This window comes from Citrus clementina, unplaced genomic scaffold (genome assembly GCF_000493195.1).
Source record: "Citrus clementina cultivar Clemenules unplaced genomic scaffold, Citrus_clementina_v1.0 scaffold_5, whole genome shotgun sequence".
Lineage (NCBI taxonomy): Eukaryota > Viridiplantae > Streptophyta > Magnoliopsida > Sapindales > Rutaceae > Citrus > Citrus x clementina.
In genome coordinates this window covers 30,873,060-30,893,704 of record NW_006262201.1, presented here as the reverse complement: position 1 = coordinate 30,893,704, position 20,645 = coordinate 30,873,060, and the positions used below count along the sequence as shown (strand labels likewise).

At 33.0% G+C, this 20,645-nt stretch overlaps 2 protein-coding genes and 1 non-coding gene across 3 annotated transcripts in view; all 3 read right to left on the bottom strand.

The window, feature by feature from the left end:
* Positions 1 to 11,993: 11,993 nt before the first annotated feature.
* Positions 11,994 to 12,155, bottom strand: LOC112098590. Its single transcript, XR_002905701.1, has one exon. It is a non-coding gene; the product is annotated as a U1 spliceosomal RNA (small nuclear RNA).
* An 899-nt stretch (positions 12,156 to 13,054) lies between these two features.
* LOC18040769 (3-oxo-Delta(4,5)-steroid 5-beta-reductase) lies at positions 13,055 to 14,489 on the bottom strand. Its single transcript, XM_006433038.2, has 2 exons — positions 14,387 to 14,489; positions 13,055 to 14,278 (listed from the first exon to the last, which is right to left on the bottom strand). Exons 1-2 carry the CDS (start codon positions 14,423 to 14,425, stop codon positions 13,118 to 13,120), a joined length of 1,200 nt encoding a protein of 399 aa, XP_006433101.1. The 5' UTR covers positions 14,426 to 14,489; the 3' UTR covers positions 13,055 to 13,117.
* Positions 14,490 to 19,770: 5,281 nt separating this feature from the next.
* The window catches only part of LOC18040768 (aspartic proteinase nepenthesin-1), a 1,352-nt gene continuing 477 nt past the window's right edge, over positions 19,771 to 20,645 (bottom strand). The window contains exon 2 of the mRNA XM_006433037.2: positions 19,771 to 20,249. Coding sequence (XP_006433100.2) covers positions 19,771 to 20,249 — 479 coding nt within the window. The remainder of the gene's footprint in view (positions 20,250 to 20,645) is intronic.

Sequence of the window (20,645 nt, the reverse complement as noted above, 5' to 3'; positions counted from 1 at the left end):
TATCCATCTTCACAATACAAGATTTCAAACAATCCAATAACACGTTAAGTTCATACCGATCATCTTCACATCTAATTAATATTTCTTCTTTTAGACTTATTGGTCTGTTCTTGAATTTTTCATCTTCTACATACTCATTCATCATTTTATTCTAGAGATATATGTTATGTGTGGGCGTATAGCAATAACTTGGAGTACAAGTCTTATTTTCAATTTTTGGCAAAAGTTTCTCGCTCTTTGACTTTACTTTTTTTGAACAATTGTTTCTCCAAAAAATATTGAAAAAAATAATATTGAAACATACAAAACTTTCCACTGCATTTTAAATCTTGAGAGTTTGGTTAATAACATAACAATAATTCTTAATTCCCATACATAATTTTTTACAATTACTCAAAATATAGATATGCGTAAATAAAAAAAATTGATGAAAAATAAATGTGCCTGCATTCAAACAGAAGAAATGAATTTTAATTGATCAACAGAAAAACCGGCAATAACAGTGGGAGTTGAGAAGATTTTTGAAAGATCATAAATTTGAGAAATAAAGTGACTGGAATGAGTTACGAGTTTTGTACAGCTCAACAAGTCTACGATATGTTAATTTTCAATGTCAGAAATTAATAAGATATTGGAATTAATGAAGTCTATAAATTGACTATGACCTTCAAAATTCGTTAATTTGTCACTTCCACCCAACACTTTATATTAGATAGGTGTTTCCCATTTTGTGAAGCTTTAATTTGAGTTCTCTGCCATTTCCCATTTTGTGCACTAACAGAGTAGAAGCACATGGTTTGGACTCCCTCAATTCCAATCCTCATCGTGTAATTCAGCTAAATTTTCTCCAATCGCTTTCTCCTCTCATATTTATTTTCCCAGAAGCCAAACAGACAAGTTACATACAGTACCGAGGAAAAAATTATTTTAGAAAAAGGGAAAATGCCCATTTGGCCAACCCACAATCATGAGCTTCTTCCCGACATGTTATCTTTGTTAACAATGATGCTCATCACAAACTTAAACAGCTGGATGATGTTGTTCGCGGAGGTGTTGGGCTCTGAATATGCAGGCATAGCAACCCTTGCTCCAACCTTAGTCTTGGTCTGGGGATTCAGCATCAGAATCGAATCAGCTTCTTCGATCTTTTACTGGGAACAATACGCAGTAGCTTTATCTCATGTCTGCACACAAAGCATGCGAGCCGGCGTTCTGCTCTCTTTAAGCATCAATGTGTATTATTTTCTTCTCTCGATTTACGTACCTTTGTTGCTCAACTTCTTTCGTGGTGCTTTTCGTAGTGCAGATTTGGGTCCCGCACATCGTTTCTGGATGGAAAATGTTATGGATTTATCACGAGGTTATAGCTGCTGCCGTCCGTGGAGAGCACGGGCTGTCTGATGATGGCTTGATTATGACCTTGGCAACGATTGTTTTGTTGGTGGATAATTATGTGATCATGGGTGAGGTTGCGTTCTGGCAAACGGAAATAACCAGACGGGACGATATGCTTAATTAGAAGAAGCTGCCTTGTTACTTACGGTACTGGATCCATCCATGCATTCGGCACCTCAACTACTTATGTTTAAGATTAGAGAGGTTTAAAAAAACATCTTTAATTTTCTGCACTTGTCTTTCTTTAGAGCTAGCTGATAAGAAACTCTAAACTAGCTTCTTATTTTGGTTTTTTTGCTTTGCAAATGATGATATTAGCCCTTATTATAATCAACTTCATTTTAATTCATATATATGCCTTTTGAACCTCTCAGATTTCATTCTTAGTTTCAGTTTTCTTCATGCTTATATTCTTGGAAAAATAATTGTATTTTTTTGGTTTTCCAAACGATGGGCATAAGTTTGTTAAATGGCCAGAATATTAACAGCAGTAATTAAGCGTCGCTAAGCAAGTTTTCTTTTTCCCCTTTTTCAAAAGATAGGAAGTGAGAATATCCAAACAACAAAGACAGCTAGTCCTAGGGAACAAAAGCAACATATGAGGAGCTTGCTTGTACTAGGTAGTGGGAACAAGTTGAAAGCTCTTGCTGCTCAGAAAAGTGTTAATGTTATCACAAATGTTTCAAGTAAGCATTCTTGCATAATTTTTCTTCCATCCTTTTACTAATCTGCCCATACTACCCCTTAAGCTGTTCTAGAAGCCATTTTAATAAATGCCTTAATTTTTATTTTCAATTCAAGCGAATCTGCAATTCTTCAAATGTAGTCTACTTACTAGTCTGTTGCATTCTCTTTTCAGCAAGACCACGCAGCTCAGATAATGCCCCAGAAAACAGAAACTGAAGAGGGGAAATCTATTGGATTGGCGGCCATTTCGTGAAGGATTCTTGTGATTTGCAGAGTTGTATATGGATGAATTATCTGGAAGAGAATACTAGTTAGAAGTTAGCTCACATATACAGAGGCAAAAGGCAGCCTTTTTGGCCATTTTTCTATAGAATTTGTGTAATCAGTTTACCCTCTAACCTAATTTTCGAGTAAATATATATATATAATTCAATTGGGGTTGGTAACCCACTGCTATAATGTCATCATGGAAATGAGATTTATAGATTTATTAGTTATAGTATTCTTTTCATTTCTTGGTGGCACTTTCTAATCACACTTGTTCATCTATTATTGCGTTTTGGGAATTTCTTGGCTTAAACCTCTTTGAGACATGTCATCTTCTGGAAAGTAAAATATGATCTAATTGCTTATCACTTAAGACTCCTGTCGATCAATCTTCTGTAATTTTATTTTTTTTCACTGCAGTGAGCAAAGTCCATATTCATTTTGATCAAATTCATTTTGTTTAAATCCCTTATTTCTCTTAAGATTTGAAGTTGGGTAGCTAATTAAATAAAATTATTTAAAAACCATTCGGTCACATTTGTGGGCACAAATCCTCCATAGATTATTAAATGGGTTTTAACTTAAGAGATTATCACTTGAATTATTGAATGAGCGTGTGATTGGTAATTGCTATCATTCTTGAGCAGGGTCTTGAATGTTAGACATAGAAGACTAGCAGTTGGAAAGTATTAGATGCAAATGTGGCAACAAAGATGGATGCTTAAATCCTAAGCTTGCACTTTCTATAAACACAAGAAACCTTCTGGCATTTGTACCACTTTCATTTAACATAAAAACATTTTGCATCTCTATATACACAAGCAAGAGCGAGTTTGGACTTCTGAAAGTCTCTTGTTAATTTCCTTGGTGTTAACTAACTTTGCTTAAAGAGCCGGCAACAGTAATCAGCAAATAGCAATGGGACCGGGAGGACCTGGAGGGCCACCTGTGTGGGGTCCACCACTACTTGGACTGCTGGACTCTTTCGGTGGCTTTTGTGAAGTTATCGGTTCATGGAAAGTAATTAAACATCGAATTTAGATGTTGAGGTTTTCAAAAATCAAAATTCTCCATGTGCTGTTCTGTTAGTCCCATTCATTGTTGAAGTGCACCAAGTAAACATCGTTGATACATGATGTAGTGTAAAGATACAGTGACACGTGTCAAAATGGGAACTTAAGATGCAGCTGAACAATCACGAAAAAATTGACACGTTGACAAAAAAAAATTCTTGGCGGAAAAAGCTAATACTGGTGTTCGGTTGCTTGTCGTTGGGTTTGTTATGACAGCTTGAGCTTTCTGTGCTGCTGCTGGTTGCTACAAGGCTGCTTTCGTGGTCCAATGGGCCCACCTGGACCTCCTGATCCAACTGATCTCGGCCCACCACCTCCGTGGTCATCTTGGATGCCAGTTGCCACCTCGTCATAGAGTTTTCTGTGCTGCTTTACTTTTACTCCGATGTTGTTTACATAATGAAGACGGTAGTTGTAATTGTTAAGGAATTTGTTTAAGATAGTTAATTATGATTTATTATTTATGAGTTATTGGATGGTTTTGTTCATTGTTATTTTATGAAAGTTTAATCGGATGAAAATGATGCTAATTGACCATTAATTTATTTGATATTTATTAATTCAATCTTACGGTGTAACGGATGAATTCGAAATATAATATACAATAATAATTTATTGTATTACATTTACGAAACTGGGGTTTATATAGTTTGTCTCAAATCATTGTTACACATGTCATTAATTATGATGTTTATAGTGTTATTTAACTTTGTGGTTTATCAATTATCTAAATGCTAATCGTGTGACATCTTTTAATAATTAACTTAATTGCCAAGTAAGTGTCAATTTATTACTCATATTATATTATCAAGATGAGTCCGGCTATGTTGGAACTGCTTCACGGTGGAACACTCCTTCATAATCATACGATTAAAGTTATAACATACTTTTTACTATTTATCACTTTACATGTGTAGATGTGATAAGTGCATATTTTTCATATATTTTGCTATTAATTTCTCCATCTTTTTCTTGTTTTGGTCTTAAATATTATAGTTATTTTAGTTAATTTTTTATTTAGTAAATTATATTTTTATTGTGTTATTTTTTATCTTAGTTTTTTTATTTTGTTATTTTAAGTATTTTTTGATATTAAAGAGATATTAAATCGGAGCATTCATGAAAGAAATCTGATTGAGAGAATCAAAATAAGAAAAGAATTGAAGATTGGGAGACAAAAGTGCACAAGAGATCAAGAATTGGAGAAATAAAGAATATTTTCCAATTAGAGCTTGTACGGGCCAAGCAAAATTAATTTTACACATGGAGCTAAAGGAAGCCAAGCCAATTACAAGCTAAGCCATCGCATGGAGCTAAAATTGGAAAAAGGAGATTGCCATCCAGCACGTGAGAGGAAGAAAAGAATAAAGCCTTTTGGCTTTAAGCATGGCCAATCAAAAGAGTTTGTGAATGCTCTAATTGGAAATATTTTGCATGTAATTTAAATGTTTTGCATGACAATTTAAATGGCAAGCACGTTATGAAAGTGGCGGTTTTTGCTTTGATTTAATTCTTTCCATGCAAGGATTTAAAAGCCACAATTGAAGCATTATATAAGGGCCAAGTGGAAGCAACACGAGGGGGAATATATATTCGGCAGCCACACATGCAAAACAACTAGAAAATATAACCGCGCTTCACGTGGCTTTGAAAAAAGAATTTAGTATTATCTTTTTTTCTTACTTTACACTTGATAAAACTGATAAAAAATTTAAATTGATTTTTTTTAGCCTTATAAAAAACAAAAAAAAGCTATTAGCCAACAATACAAATAAAGAAGCAACGCAAGATAAAGAATAAAATGAGAGAATATATTATAGAGTAATTTTATTCATTTCAATTGTGTGTGTACAAAACAAAAAGATGAGCTCTCCTTTTATAGTTACATAATCACTCCATAAAATTAATGAAAAATTATGGAACATAATTTCTTGTGAGATAGTGGGAGTTATAGGAAAGCTAAAGGTTGCTAATGGGAGATAGTGGAGAGACTAAGAGATATATGTTATGAACATCTACATTTATTTTAATAAATTCATAACACCCCCCCTTGGATGTTCACTACAAATAATATGCCTCATTAAAATCTTTACATAATTGTTATTGTGTAATAACAATCAAATTAATTATGAGTAGATGAAAAGCCAAATCTAAAAGAAAATTTCTCTATTTATTAGATAATAGAGAATATACAAATATGAGAAATGGTGATGCCACATCACCTCCTCAAGTCCCAACTTAATATATATAGATAGATTGGCAGTCGCAAAGGAGAAAAAAAAATCACCAGCCGAAGGGAATTGAAGAAAAAGGCAGCCGCTTAAATTAATCTCCGTGATTGGTTTTATCAATTCTTTTATTCCCAATTTAATTATGTTAGGCTAGATTTTCTATTTAGTTGATGGTGAATTCAAAACCCCAAACATGTCATATGATTAATTTTTAATTTATATCATTCAATTTATTTAATTGAGATTGTTTATGTTCTTCTATAATTAATGTTTATGATTTTATTCTCGTCTTGTTTGAGTGGCCAATTAGATAGGACTTGAATAAATTCTATTGTTAGATTAAAATTCTTGATCCGTAATTGTCTTGAGATTAAGTAGCAGGTTGGAATCAGTGATTTCAATTGGAGAACATAACCTAGGTTAAATAATCCGAGCTTGTGTGTTTATTGTCTAGATCAACCTAATATATTTCTCTACTTAATGCTTCCAGTCTCTTAAATTTAAAGAGTTTGTTTTAAATTATTTAATGGTTAGAGATTAGGTGAAGAGCTTGTTTTGCCTAACGACACACTAAAGAAAGATTGAAACTAACAAAGTTTGTTGTTGTCTACGGTTGATAGTTTCAATATAAATTGATGATAAAATTGATATATTATGTGCATGTTTGGTGGTGGTGAATAATCCTTTAACCAAAGTTTTCATCATTATTATTTCTTTCTTCTTTAATTAGAGTTTTTATTAAATTTTTGTTTTCATAGTTTAATTTCTTTATTTCTTGCTATTTAGTTAAAAATTCAAAAACTCCCCTTTTTAATTGGCATTTTCTTTCGTTAGATTAATTTATATTAATTACTTCTATTATTATTTTATTTTAAGTCTTGCTTTAGAGTTGATAATAAATATAACTAGTATAGTCTCTGTGGGATCGATCCTTACTCGTTCTGTACTAATTATTTATATTAGTAGTAAGGTTTTAAATTTGGTGCACCCTAACGACAGTACGACACTACCAAGATGTGACTTGTGTTTTTCCTTAGAACCACTCTAATATATCCATGACCTATCAAGATATGTTAGAATTAAAGTCCTGCATTTGACCAAGTAGTTTTCAAACAGTTTGGAGAGATATGAGGTTAAATAAATCGATTTAAGTTTTGTAGGATCTCCTAACATTAAAAAATAAATAAATAGATAATTTTTTTTCAATGAAACTTGGCTGGCGATGTAATTTTATTGAAAACCAAAAATAATTTATATCTAATTAAGGGAGACATAGTGAGCCTTATCCCTCAAAATAGTTAGACAACTACAATAACAAAAGGAAAGCTAAAATATATATAAGAAATCTCTTGTTATAAATCATCCCAAAAATAAATATAAATAGAGCACTCTAGTCCTAGATTTGCCAAACATATCGTTTGCAGCAGAGAAACTCAAATTCTTCGAATAATATTAATATATATCAAGAGTCGTTTAATTTTGACAGAGTGATTGGTTGCAAATATTAACATACAATGAACATAGAAGTGTTCTATTTTTAATGCATATATGAAGCGAAAACCGAGAAATTTGAATTTACATTTTGTTTTACATTCTTTTGTTCACCTTTTCATCAACTTGACTCAATTTTATTGAAGTTTGAGAGTGACGTAAAATGCAATACATAGCTGGAAATCTAACCAACAAACATGACTTCTATTTGGGTAGTACAAGGGTTTCCACGTAATTTTTGCTCATTAGAAGTCTCTGAAACAAAAGAGATGGTAGAACGAAGGCTTTCCAACATCAAACCAAAGCAATTGATTTTCCAAAGCTTGATTGCACGTGTGACACGCGTACTTACATAATCATGATAAAAATGGCATGCTTCCTTCATTGTTTAAACCTTAAATGGTAATGGAGAGACGAAAAGAGGAGATCGTAATCTCTGTACCCATTCTTAATATTCTACTTAGGTTCTTGTTCCCATCAAAATTGCTTGAGGGATCTCCATCCCCTCTCTAAAAAATAACAAGAGATCTCTAAGGGTCCATAATCCCCAAATAACTGATATTTTTTTAGTTTTTACACTTAATTTAATCATATTAATCTAAATAGGTCATATTACACTTAATTTAATCATATAAAATAAAATGAGAATGATCATAAACATGTCATATTTCATTCTACTCCATCAAACTTTTGGTATATACAATACTCAAATAATGATTTTGAAAACAAAATTCAAATAATGTGATTCTTTTACAATATTGACGTGAGTGTTGTCCATGAGTAATGATATCTCTTGGTCGATTATAGCGCAATGAAGCCACGTGTGGGGCTACGAGTTGACGTCGCGATGAGTTAGACTACTCGGCCACCAACAATGCAATGTACTAGTGACCTATGATGAGATGATGACAAGCTGGATACTAGTTATGGCACAAATAATTTGGCAGGGATGTGTAATGTTGTGAGAGAGTGACTTAGAATTTGATTTGTGAATTGTAGGCATGTGCGATTACTGATTTTGGGCTATAGTTAAGTCTAAATTACAATAAATTTTTTGTATTAACTAATATTTATAGTATTTGTATAAGCATTTTCATATTTGTTACTTACACTAATATCTAATATTTTACAATTTAAAATTTAGTATTTATTCACTATTAATTCTAGGAAAATAAATTAAAAATTAAAAATTAGAATAGGAAATGGGGAAATAGGAAAGGGTGGACCCTTCCCTGGATATGAAATTAGATATAAAAAAAATTATCTTCATTCCTTCTCTGAATAAGAAATTGAGTATCAAATTATCTTCATACCCTCCTCAAATGTGAAAAATTCCCAAGGCACCATCCCTATAGGGGTTTCTACCATTCCTTATTTAAGGTAGTGTTTGTTTTTTTATCTGAAATCTAAATGTCTCTGAATTTTTCTAATGTCTGAATGAATTTAAATATGAATATTTAAATGATATGTTTTTTTTAATACTAAATATAAGCGACATCTTTTTATTTTTATAAATAAAAAAACTTAAACATAATTCTTTGACATTTATATCCTTGCAAACCAAAACAAAAAAGATTAGATTTTATAACTTAAGAAATAAATATATTTTATACAAATATTTTTTAAATATAATATTTACTTCTCTTTAGACTTTTTTCTATTCAAATAAAAGTAAAAAAAAAATTATTTTTTCTATTCCGATACAAACATATATAAATCAGACATAAGTTATAAAAAATAAATAATTTTTTAAAAAAAATATCTAAAATTAATAAAATTTCAAATTTCATACATTAAATAAAAATATATTAAGTTTAAAAACATGTTATTTGCACATTACATTTATAAATAGGATCCAGCTACGTTATAGCTTCACGGTAGCAACTCTGACATGACCGTGGCCTTACAAATAATAGCAGTCGTACCGTCCAATATCTTTACTTAACCAGCATGAAAGATACTGACTTTGCAATTTCTCGATTATCTCGTAAATAACTTGTCATACTCAGTCAAGTGCCCTCATTTGAGCTTCATTCTTAAACAAAACATGAAAGATACATGGAGTCCATGAGCAAACCATGCATAATGTTGGCGTTTTCCGACTTTAGGAGGGGGTGGGGGGAGAGAAAAAAAAAAAAAGATAAGCCATCTACTACAATTAATACATAATTTTACATCGACGTTGATGTTTCTTCTCAGTTTCTTCTTTTCATTTGCCTTTGCGTACTAGTCCGCACTTTCTAATCCTTAACCATTAAGCTCTCTTGAATCTATAATTTATACGTACGCCACTCAATTTTATTTAATTGTCTCCTTGATCGTGATTAGGATATGACTAAATGAAATCTCGGGCTGTCACTTCATTTTGATACTCTGGTCTTTATCCTTCGATGGAGCTGACCTGCTGCGGGCCAGTGTTCGGTGGGCCACTTCGCCCTGCTGGGCAACGACCTTTCTGATTTTATTATAATAATCTGAGATAACTGATATTTCTTCCTGGTATGGTTGACCATCGTGTTATGTGCTTTTTTTTATAAAAAAAAAAATCATTGAAACTTTGAAATAAGGCGCCGTGTTTTACTTTTTGGTATTAATCGTGCTCGGATTTATTGCTATTAGCATCCCACCATTTCAAATATTGATGGCTCTTAATTATTTGCTAGTTGATGACCAATTCAAATTATGAAACAATTTCTGATATAAATATTTTTCTTAAAATTAATAAGAATAATTTGTTAACTAAAACAACAACATATTTGCGCTAACTATAAGTTTATAACAACACGTAGCGATTATTGCATAATTAGCCCAGCAAGTTGACAATTTCCACGTGATCACTAGTAACTACTGATTCATGAGTCAAGTCTAAGGGGGCATTGAGGGCACTCGAATCAAGTGAGTATTTCTTTCTTTCCTCCATCTCCCTTTAAAAACTTGGCGTTGTTAAGACCGGTCTTAAGTTTGCGTTAGGGTATGACTGTGGCGGAAGCATGCATGCATGCATGTTTAAAAAAATATATATCTTAGACCTTTTTTATGGTATACTAAATTTTATGATTTAAATTTAACTATTATAATCTCCATTTTAATGCCTCTTCAATTTTATAAATTTTATGCGACAACCTAATCAATTTTTTAAATCCTCTATTATGACTCCTGTTAAATTAAAGTCTTAGTTCCGCCCTCGGTATTTGTCTGGCTTTTTATCTCGAAAAGATGATTTTGATAGGTTTTTTCACTCCACGATTCAACAACACATATGTCGCCATGTTTTGACTTTTGGGCTCGAAAAGATGAATTTGATAGGTTTTTTCACTCCACGATTCAACAACACATATGTCGCCATGTTTTGACTTTTGGGCTCGAAAAGATGAATTTTATAGGTTTTTTCAGAACTTATAAAATAAGCTACTTATAGGATACAACGTTCATCCTCAATCTCAAAGAAATCCTTAAGAGTGGTTGAACTGAAAAGCCAATATACTATATACAAAGATTAAAATGCATAATAAAAATAATTAAATATAGTTTTCTAATAAATATAGTTTTCGTACCTATATTTTTTAGGTGGTCGGCATCGTTTTTTTGCGATCCTCGAATGCCTACCCATAGAAAATGACATTTTGTATTTCTATACCAAATTTGGGTATAGTTGCAAAAAGGTATAATACTATAATAATAAAAAAATATTTATGTATCCATTTATGAAACTAAGTATTGTATGATCATTTAAACAAATCTTAAAATTATTTTTTGGGTAGAAAGTGACAATTTTTTTTCAATCTTTGTCAACTTTCTTCCATGGTCTTCAAGATTGGAACATGATAAATTGCAAGCTTCCATCTCCGCATAAAAGAATAATGTTATATATTTTAAATTTTTTATGCCAAAAATTATCACAATTGATGTAATATTCATTAATTTATTGGTGAGATAATACAATTAATTCAATTGGATTATAAAGAATTATCAACTACTTAATAAATGACACATCATTTGAGATAAAATATGTAATATTTTTTCTAAACCCCGGCATCACCTAAATCGACCCGATTATACAGTCTTTCTCCATTGGGTGAGAGAAATAATGATGATCAAGAGAACAATGATTAATTAAAATTGTAATCAGCTACCAACTTCAGAATATTAACTACATTTCTGCTCGACTTAAAAAAAAAAAAACTACATTTCTGCTCTTATTTTATTTGTAGCCAATTTCGGACAAGCTTTTAGAATATTAAATACATTTCCAGCCTCATTTTCTTTATAGTCAATTTAAGCCATACACGTAGTAGGATAATAAGGATCCAAGTCAGTTAAGGCACTCATATTGTACCTGTCAGATGGTAAAAAAGTCAACAAAATCCATCCATCCTAAACTATGGTTTAGGTCGGCACAATGAAATTTTAGGTCTTAGGCAAAGTTTTTATTTAAAAGAAGTTAACATGAGATTGGTTGAAAATTTTATCATAAATATGTATGATTAATTTTTTTCATATATAAACCGTTAACAGATTTTCAGCATAATAATTTTTAATTACCTTGAATTTTTTTTTTTAAGTAGAAATCATCAAACAACCTTATTTGATGGAAATTTAACTTTCAAAATAGAGAATAATCCTTAACTAAATCTCCGGTCTAAGTTCGATCAAGATTTAAAGTTGAATAATTAAAAAATATTAAAATCCTACACCTTAAACAAGAAAATAAAGAAAAACTAATTTTTTAGTGGAACTACATGTTAAGATGGGGCCTAACGTTTAGGTGAGCAAATATAATTATTCAGTTTTTTTTTTAATTTTTAAATAATAAAATAAACCTTAATTAGGATCTTATTAGGTAAGTAAAATAAGATACGCGCGAACGCAGGCCCCCACTGCCACAAATTATGACGTAGGCTCAACCACTTTGGGTTGACCTTAGGCGGGTGCACCTCCCAAGTGCAATGGAGGCCACCAACCTAGGCCATGGGCCTTCATGATCGCCCATTGACCCCGTCCAGGTAAGTATGTCCTTCAGTTGCTTGGCGCTCATTATTTATATCTTTTGTCATGGCTGCCTTTTTGTATCGCTTCGATGTGGGATACATTAGTTTTTTCATTAACCAAAGCATAGCCATAAATAGATCTCTTTGACAGACACTATCAAATTGAGGATATGCGTGAATAACTGACACACTATGTGATTGCAACGTTAAACATCCGACATATCCCATGTTTCAAGTACTTTCTTGATTTTGAGGACCTGCTGGCGGTAAAGTATTATAACCCCAATATATTATAACCCCAGTATCTGTCTCATTAAGCTCTGTATTTTCAAGTACTTAACAAGTTACACTACGTATTCTATATTTTGTCATCTTCTTAAACGAAAAAAGCAGAATATTTTGTCACAAGAACACCACAAAAGCTTGATTCTGCCTTATTGATGATCATTCGGTTATGCAATTGAATAGCTAGATTCGTGTAATTAAATAATTATGCACGCCACACACAACTGAGAGTTTATATCAACGATCAATGATGTATATATATCTTTGACGAGAAACATTTTTCAAGCATGGGACGACATGTCTCCATTATTTGTTTCCTTTATTCAGGGCCTTAGTATACATAGTAGGAGAGATGTAAAATATAGAGCTAGAAAGCTAGGGGGAGGGATGAATTGTACACCTGTCCGACAAAAGTATTTTTTCTAAAATCTCAGTTTTGTTGTGCAATTATTACAAGTGATTGGTGATGCCAAGGAAGATGAAAGAAAAGCCGGGATGAACCGATGAACACAAAGAAACAGAAATTAACAAGTCTCCAATTTTATTTTTATAAAACAGATGTGAGAAGAGACTGTAGATTTTCCAACCTCGGACCAAAAACCATTGATTTTTCAAACAGTTACATGAATCATGAAAATGAAACATAATAACCATTTTACTCACCAAATAACAATTACAACCTCCACAGAATATCACTCCTCTAAGGCACAATCCTGTAAGTTTTCATCTTGTCAATCCAATTAACGAAAGAATTCTTAGAATTCCTGAAGCCCAAGAATCCGTGCTCCTTGCTCTTATTCATACTATCCAACAACAAAAACCCTCCATCTAACATCATATCTGCAAACCACCAGACAGCCACCTCACTCAACTTTGTGAGCTGCAGCTGATTCTCTTTCACGATCTGCTCCCACACACCTTCTTTACCTCTCATAATTTCCTCCAATCTCACTCTCTCGCCCTCCTGTGGTAACCCATAATTCTCAATCTCAAACTGCTCAGCCAACACTTTCCACAAATGCTTCCACTTAAAAACATCCCCATTGCTGCAGTTAAAAGCTTCGTTTCTCGCATACGGATCCACCGCCGCCCAAATCTGTTGCTCCGCAATCAAATCCGCGTCCGAAGCAACCGAGTAGCCCTCCCAACAATCTTTACTCCCTGGAAACAGTAAAGGAACCCCTTCATGTTTACATATAGCCGCATACACACACAGAGTGCCTACAACATTCATCATACTGTACGGTGAAAACCCAAATATTATATGAGGCCTGTGTACGGACCAAGTCAATGACAACGGCCCCTTTCTTTTTTCGACTTCTTCAAACAATATGTCTTCTTGAGTGTAATAAAAGTTTGTCACATTCAGTCTTGGCAGGTCTTCGGTGAAGGGCGTGTCGTGAGGCCGTATCTTGCCGAACGACTCGAACGGTCCCACGTAGTGTTTCCCTCCGGTTTGGAGGCAGACGTGGCGTAGATTTGGCGCGTTCGGAATAACGGAACGGAGCACGTTGCGTAGCATGGCGCCGTTGACCTCGCAGTTCTCGGCTTCCGTGGGACGGCTGGCCCACGTCACGTAGAAGATGTGGGTGACGTCGGTGAGTTTTGAGAGCTTGGCCTGCGTGTCGTCCTGGTCGGAAACGTCGCATTGGATGTACTCAATCGGATGATCGGCGTTCCAGTCGGGCCGGGGGCGTCGGGCCACTCCGTAGACCTTCCACGGGCCCCCGGGAGTATCCTGTCGGGGCAAAATCTCAGCTAGGCTGTTTCCCACAATTCCCGTAACGCCTATCACGAGTCCCACGTGCTGGTAGTCTTGAGGTTGCGGTTGCGGTTGTCGCTCATTTTCTTCAAATTTCTTCTGTAAATTAAAACGAAAATTAAACTTGACATTTTAAAAATATGAAATAAGAAGAATAAAATCTTCAAGCACAGCAAGTGAAAGAGCTGATCTAATTATAAGTCTTACCTTGGCAGCGCCAATTGCCCCAGCCCACCACCAGCTCATTTTTAGTGGTTGGTACAAGCTCTGTAATTTGCAATTACTAGGTTTGATGACAAATTTGGTTTGTGGCTTTTTGCTTCACTGCTCTTTAACTAATTGCATTATTATTTATGGGAAATGAAAGAGAAAATCCGATGACGCGAGCAGTGACATATGTGGCCAAATCCAAGTCTAGAGCTTGCAAAACGAGTCATCGGGTCGTGTTCGTGTCGTGTCAAATTTAGGTCGACCTAAACCCGACCCATTTAATAATCGTGTCAAAATATTGAGACCCAAACCCGACACGAAAAAATAATCGGGTTACCCAATAACCCGCTTAATATCTATATATTAAACAAAAGTTACATCAAATATTTACACTTTGTCATACATATGTATGCTATTACATGCATACATCCATACATCCATACATACATACATAATTTATCAATATTATAAAATATACATATCTACTAAAATTACACACACTATTGAGGTTTTAATTATATATATGTAAATAATATTATATATCAATATTATAAAATATACATGTCTACCAATATTTTATACATTTACACTATTAAAGCTCTAAATGTATTTAAAATTTTATAAATAAAATATTGTGTCTATATTCATCCTTTTAAAGAATAAAAAAAAATCATCTCTAATATTTGAGTTTTGATGACAAGAATCTGTAAATTATTTTAAAATAAAAAATATAATCGGGTCATTAATCGGGTAAATGGGTCAAGAATTTTAACCCTAACCCAACACGGAAAAAAATCGTGTTGACCCGAACCCGACCCATTTAATAATCGTGTTAAATTCGACGACCCATACCCATTTATTGGTGTCGTGTTCGTGTCAGGTAATCGGGTCGTGTCAAATTTTGCCAGCTCTATCCAAGTCACCCACCCACGAACAACGACACGACTCATGAGTCATTGAGATAACTGCTGCAATATAGATTATGATTCTTTCTTACTATTATTATTATTTATTTTTTTCTCTCTCATAAATTTTTAAATTTAGTGAAAAAATTAGTTAAGTTATTAATATCAAATTCAAAATTTAATATGGATCATTTATTTCATTAGAAAAAAAATTAATAGAGCGAAAAAATTAGGAAAAAAATTCCTTGTTATGCAAAATTTCTTGTGTGCGCTAGGACCCAAATTATACTTAGGGTCCCTTTGGGATTGCTTTTGGAAGGTTTAAAAGTGGTTTTAAAAATTTAAAAATTAATTTTAGAGTTTGGTAGAAAAAAAATCAAAATCATTTTTGTTAAAATTAATTCCTCCTACAGCTGAGTTTGAAAAGCATGGAGAAAGTAATTTTTAAATTCTAATTTTGAGAACCAATTTTATCCTTTAATATAATTTCATAAATATAGTATAAATTTTATTTTTAGTTAAAATTATTACTATATACAATTAAAAATATTATATGTACATATTTTTATATGTATAAGTAAAATATATCCTGCATTATGTACATTTTAATAATTTGTTTTGTCACAATAGTTTACCACTAAGATTTTACTAAACACTCATAACTACTTTCAAAACGCATAATAATTTAAAAAAAAAATTACCAAATACTTAATTAATTTTCTTTATAGTTGATTATTTATACAGTTAACAATAATTATTTTAAAAATTACAATATTTTCTGACCTAAAAAGAGTCATAATCAGCTTGAGCGCATACACAAACGCGCCCCATCAGATGATGTGCCGTTTTTGTCATACTCCTTTTCTTGCTAATTCGTCTTGAGGTTGAGGCAGATTTTCAATTCTGAAGACTAAAACGGCACGGAACACTCGAGACTACTCATGACAAAGCCTTCGGCCTGATTAGCATTTTCTATACAATATTCTCCTAGAAGTTAGAAAATAGACTAATTTTCCATCAATTGAATGAACATGGCGTCTTTTTTAGACAATATTCGCTTAGAAGTTAGAAACTAGACCAATTTTCTATCAATTGAATGAACATGGCGTCTTTTTTAGACAATATTCGCTTAGAAGTTAGAAAATTAAGATAAGTGTTGAGTTAATTACACTTGGGTGATACATATTTTGACAAATTTTAAAATAGAGATACATATTTAAAAAATACTCAATAATACAATCCATTAACTCTTACCGTTAATTCTAACGGACTAAGGGTAAAATTACAAAAAATATTATTTTAGAATTAATTATCATCAGTGAAACTTATTTTGACATATTTGAAAAAGGGAACCCATGTTTTAAAAATACTTGATCAAATAACAATCCGTTAACTTTTACTGTTAAGTAATGGAAGTAGTCAATTAATTAAAAAATAACATTTTTGTCCCTACAACTAGTTACAAAAAAAATGATGTTTCTGCCCCTACTCACTTGTTTTCACCTTTTTTTAATAATATATATTGAATCTAGTACAGTCTAATTAACAAGGGTTTTTTTGGTTAAATCAAACTAATTTTTCTTTAAAAAACTTTTCTTGTTGAATCAATTTGCTACTTTGGCTCCAGGAAATCACGGCTGCTATCATGTTGTGGCCGTGGAGAAGATGACAGTTAGAGAAGACAAAGAAAGAAGGAGAGAAAGAGGACAAAAAAAAGAAAAAAAAAACGACTAACTGAAAAAGACAAAAAAAGGAGAAAAAAAATGAACTGAAGAAGATGAAGAAAGGAGAAAAAACTGGAGAAGAGGAAGGAAGAAGGGGAGAGAGGAAAATGAAAAAAAAATTAAATTAAATAAATCTATTTTTTAAAATTTTACTTGTGGTCCATTAGAATTATCATAAAAGTTAATGAGTTGTTATCTAATCAAGTATTTTTAAAACATGTGTAATTATTTTGAAATTTATCAAAATGTGTGTCATCCGAGTGTAATTAACCCTAAAATAAATATATTTACTATTAGTCCGTTTGAATTAACTATAAAAATTAACTGATTGTCAGTTGATAAAATATTTTTAAAACATATATCACGTTTTGAAATTTGTCAGAATATATGTCACCCAAGTTTAATTAACCCATTATAAAACACCGTTGAGGGTTTTTTTTTTTTTATTTCTTCTGTTCATATGCCTTACTTACGACTGGTCCACCCTCTTTAATTTCCTTTTAATCATACTAGTGCACATTTTTCCCCCCTTTTTCTTTTTGAAATTTAGTAGTCCTCACGTCTAATCCTTAACCATTAAGCTCTCTTGAATCTACATATTACACCCCACTTTGCCCCCGTTACGTTTAAGTTCACCAATCAAGAAAAGTAGAAAACTGTGGTGACGGTACACCAACAGCGACAAGAAGATAGGTTGGTCAAAATTTCAATCATTATTTGACAGTAAAACAAAAATTCATAAGATGATGATGACAACAGTATTGTTGTATAGTTGAGACGAACGAGAATTTTAATGGCACGTAACTGTGTAAATGATGTGTTTTATGAATTATAATTTTAATAATGAAATACATCTATATAAATATATTTGTAAGTATGTTTAATTTAATTAATATTTAATTTATTAAATTGCCCCTCTCATTGTCCAAGAATTTTACCAAAATATTGTAGTCTAAGAGTTAGCGTCTGGAATTTTGTCATACATATCTTATATATGTTCATGCAGATAACTCTAATTATTCTGTTTGACAACCTTGTAATCTATCTATTCATTACATTTCTCAGGAACAAATGACAAAATAGATTTGCTAACATCAAACAAGAAATGGTTATTTGCCCGCTGAAAAGCCCCTTATAGATTTGGTGCATTGGGATAGCTGGAGATAACATTCATTCATAAGGGATCACCAACTTTCTAAAACACAGCATTAGGCTCCAGAACAAGATCACCAACTTTCAAAATGGATTGTCATTGATGATTTTGAATCATTAATGCCAGTTGATGTGACCCAAAAGCAGAAGTCATTTGGAATTTTCTTTGAATTCTCTGCCTCTACAAGATGCCAGCCATTTTGTATAACAACATGCTTGATTATCTCAGCTTTCAAACTTTTTATGCAGCAGGAACCTGAATTATCGGTCCAATGAGTGAATCAATAGCAAACCCCACCTGAACTTCCACGGTTTAGCTCAAACAATGCCGGATCAATGTCTAATCAATCTTTCAGATTGAAGCCACATATAGCCCACTACCAGTATCCATAACCAGGTAAGGTGAGAATTGTCTTGAACCAATTAACTCGATCCTTTGTTACATATATATTAGCAAAAGGAAAAGAAAAAATTGGTGGTTGCATCCACTGATCAGGCTCGGGGTGTGCTTTGTTTTCGGGCGGATTTGGCAGAATTCATGGAACTGAGATGATGAGCATGAGCTCTTGAAAGTGAAGCAATTCTATGATGTGTTTCTTCATGAGTAAGGTGTTTGGGGAAAAGATTTGAATCAATGGAGGTTCTTGGAATGAGGTCAATTCTGAAGCTATAAGTTGTATGATGAACTTGGTGAGGATGTAAATGTAGAGGGCAACTGCAGCCACCCCTTGTAGCTGTAAATCAAAGGGTTTCACGGCCATAATCTCTTTGTTTTGTGAGTAGCAAGAACATTGTTGCATCATTTGTAATTTTGTATGGATATACAGAAGAACAAATGGCTTTTGAGGAATTGGTGCTGATTTTGCATTTAAATGCTCTTTACTCTTTTTAAAATTGCATTAACGTTAAGATATTGTACAACTAATCATGTTATCAGTGTTTCAAGTTTCAATATTATTGCACAAATGATAAATATTTATACACCACCAATCATGTATCATTGTTTCTTACATCATAATTATCTTTTCTAAAGCAAGCTTAGATCAGCGTTTTTGGGTATTGAATGTTGAATTGGATGAATTAATACTGTTGTTGTGTGTGGGTGAACGTTACGTTAATCGTAACGTAGGGGCTCCTTATTATTATTATTAAGCTTAATAGTAATCTACTCCCTTTCCCACCCATGTGAGCGGCAATCAAATCTATATCTTTTGGTTTAAATGGTTTTGAGTCTTTATAGAATTTCATTAATGCTTTACCATTAAAGGTATTGCACAACTAATCATGATGAGCTGCGACTGCCAGTTCTACAAATTTCTATATTTACATTAACGATAACTTTTTGTACACCTAATCATGTATCATTATTGCTTCTTACATCATGATTATCTAAATCAAGTTTACGTAGGGTTCAAATTTTGGAGAATTCGTAATTAAATATTGCATCAGTCTCATTTTTAACACCTGCTATGTCTAAAATTGAGTACTGATCAGGCCTTTACAATTGCAGGACCTGAATCCAAAGAAGCTGACAATCTGGGATGAAAAAGAAAAAAAAAAGAATTTGAAAAGCCTGCAATTTTTTTAGAGTCACATAATCTTATTCTTGCTCATTACATATCTCAGAAACAAATGACACAGTAGATTTTCCAACATCAAACAAAAACCTTTGATTTTCTTGCTGAAATGCCCCCAGAAGATTCGGTCCGGATGGATGCGTAGGCAAGAAAATCAAACAGAACAATTGAGGAGCAACAAACCCCATCACAGCAGTATCATCCAGAAAAAGGTCAGCCCCTTCGAAATGGATTACCATTGACGGGAAGAAAACACTAGCATCAACATTAGCTGCAGGTGTAATAGCATAGCAAAGATCATACGGCACATGCAATACTTTTACAGGATGAAAGCCTCGCGCCAAATAGAATTCAAGGATTTCCAGTTTCAAGACTTCATATGCCTCAGGAACAAGAAGAGTGGGTCCAACACCTGAATCAATAGAAAATCCACCAGAGCCTCCTTGTTTTAGCTGAAACAAAGCTGGGTCTATTTCTAGTCGTTTTCCTTCAACGCTAACACCTGTAACATTCACATAATACCCGGGTAGGCTGGGGTTCAATTTTATTGGCTGAACTTTTCGTTTATCGTCTCCTTTTTATCTGAGCATCAGGGCCAAATCGCAAGTAAGTAGTGTTACTCCCGTCTGTTGTGGGGTACAAGCGAAGAGAAACGTAGGTTGGTCTCAGGCTCCAATTGCCTCAGGATTGATCGTTGCCCTGCCCCTAAACCAAACACCCCGCAATTATATTGTCACTTCCCATGTATCCACCAAATGATACGTTCTGATTGTCATAGCCACAACCAAAGGTTACATTTGCAAATGTTAGGCTTGTATTTTTATCCCCAGGCAAAGTTAAACTTTCGGACGAAAGCACACCCTTAGTTCCACTACCTGCCTTATATATTCTTTTTTTT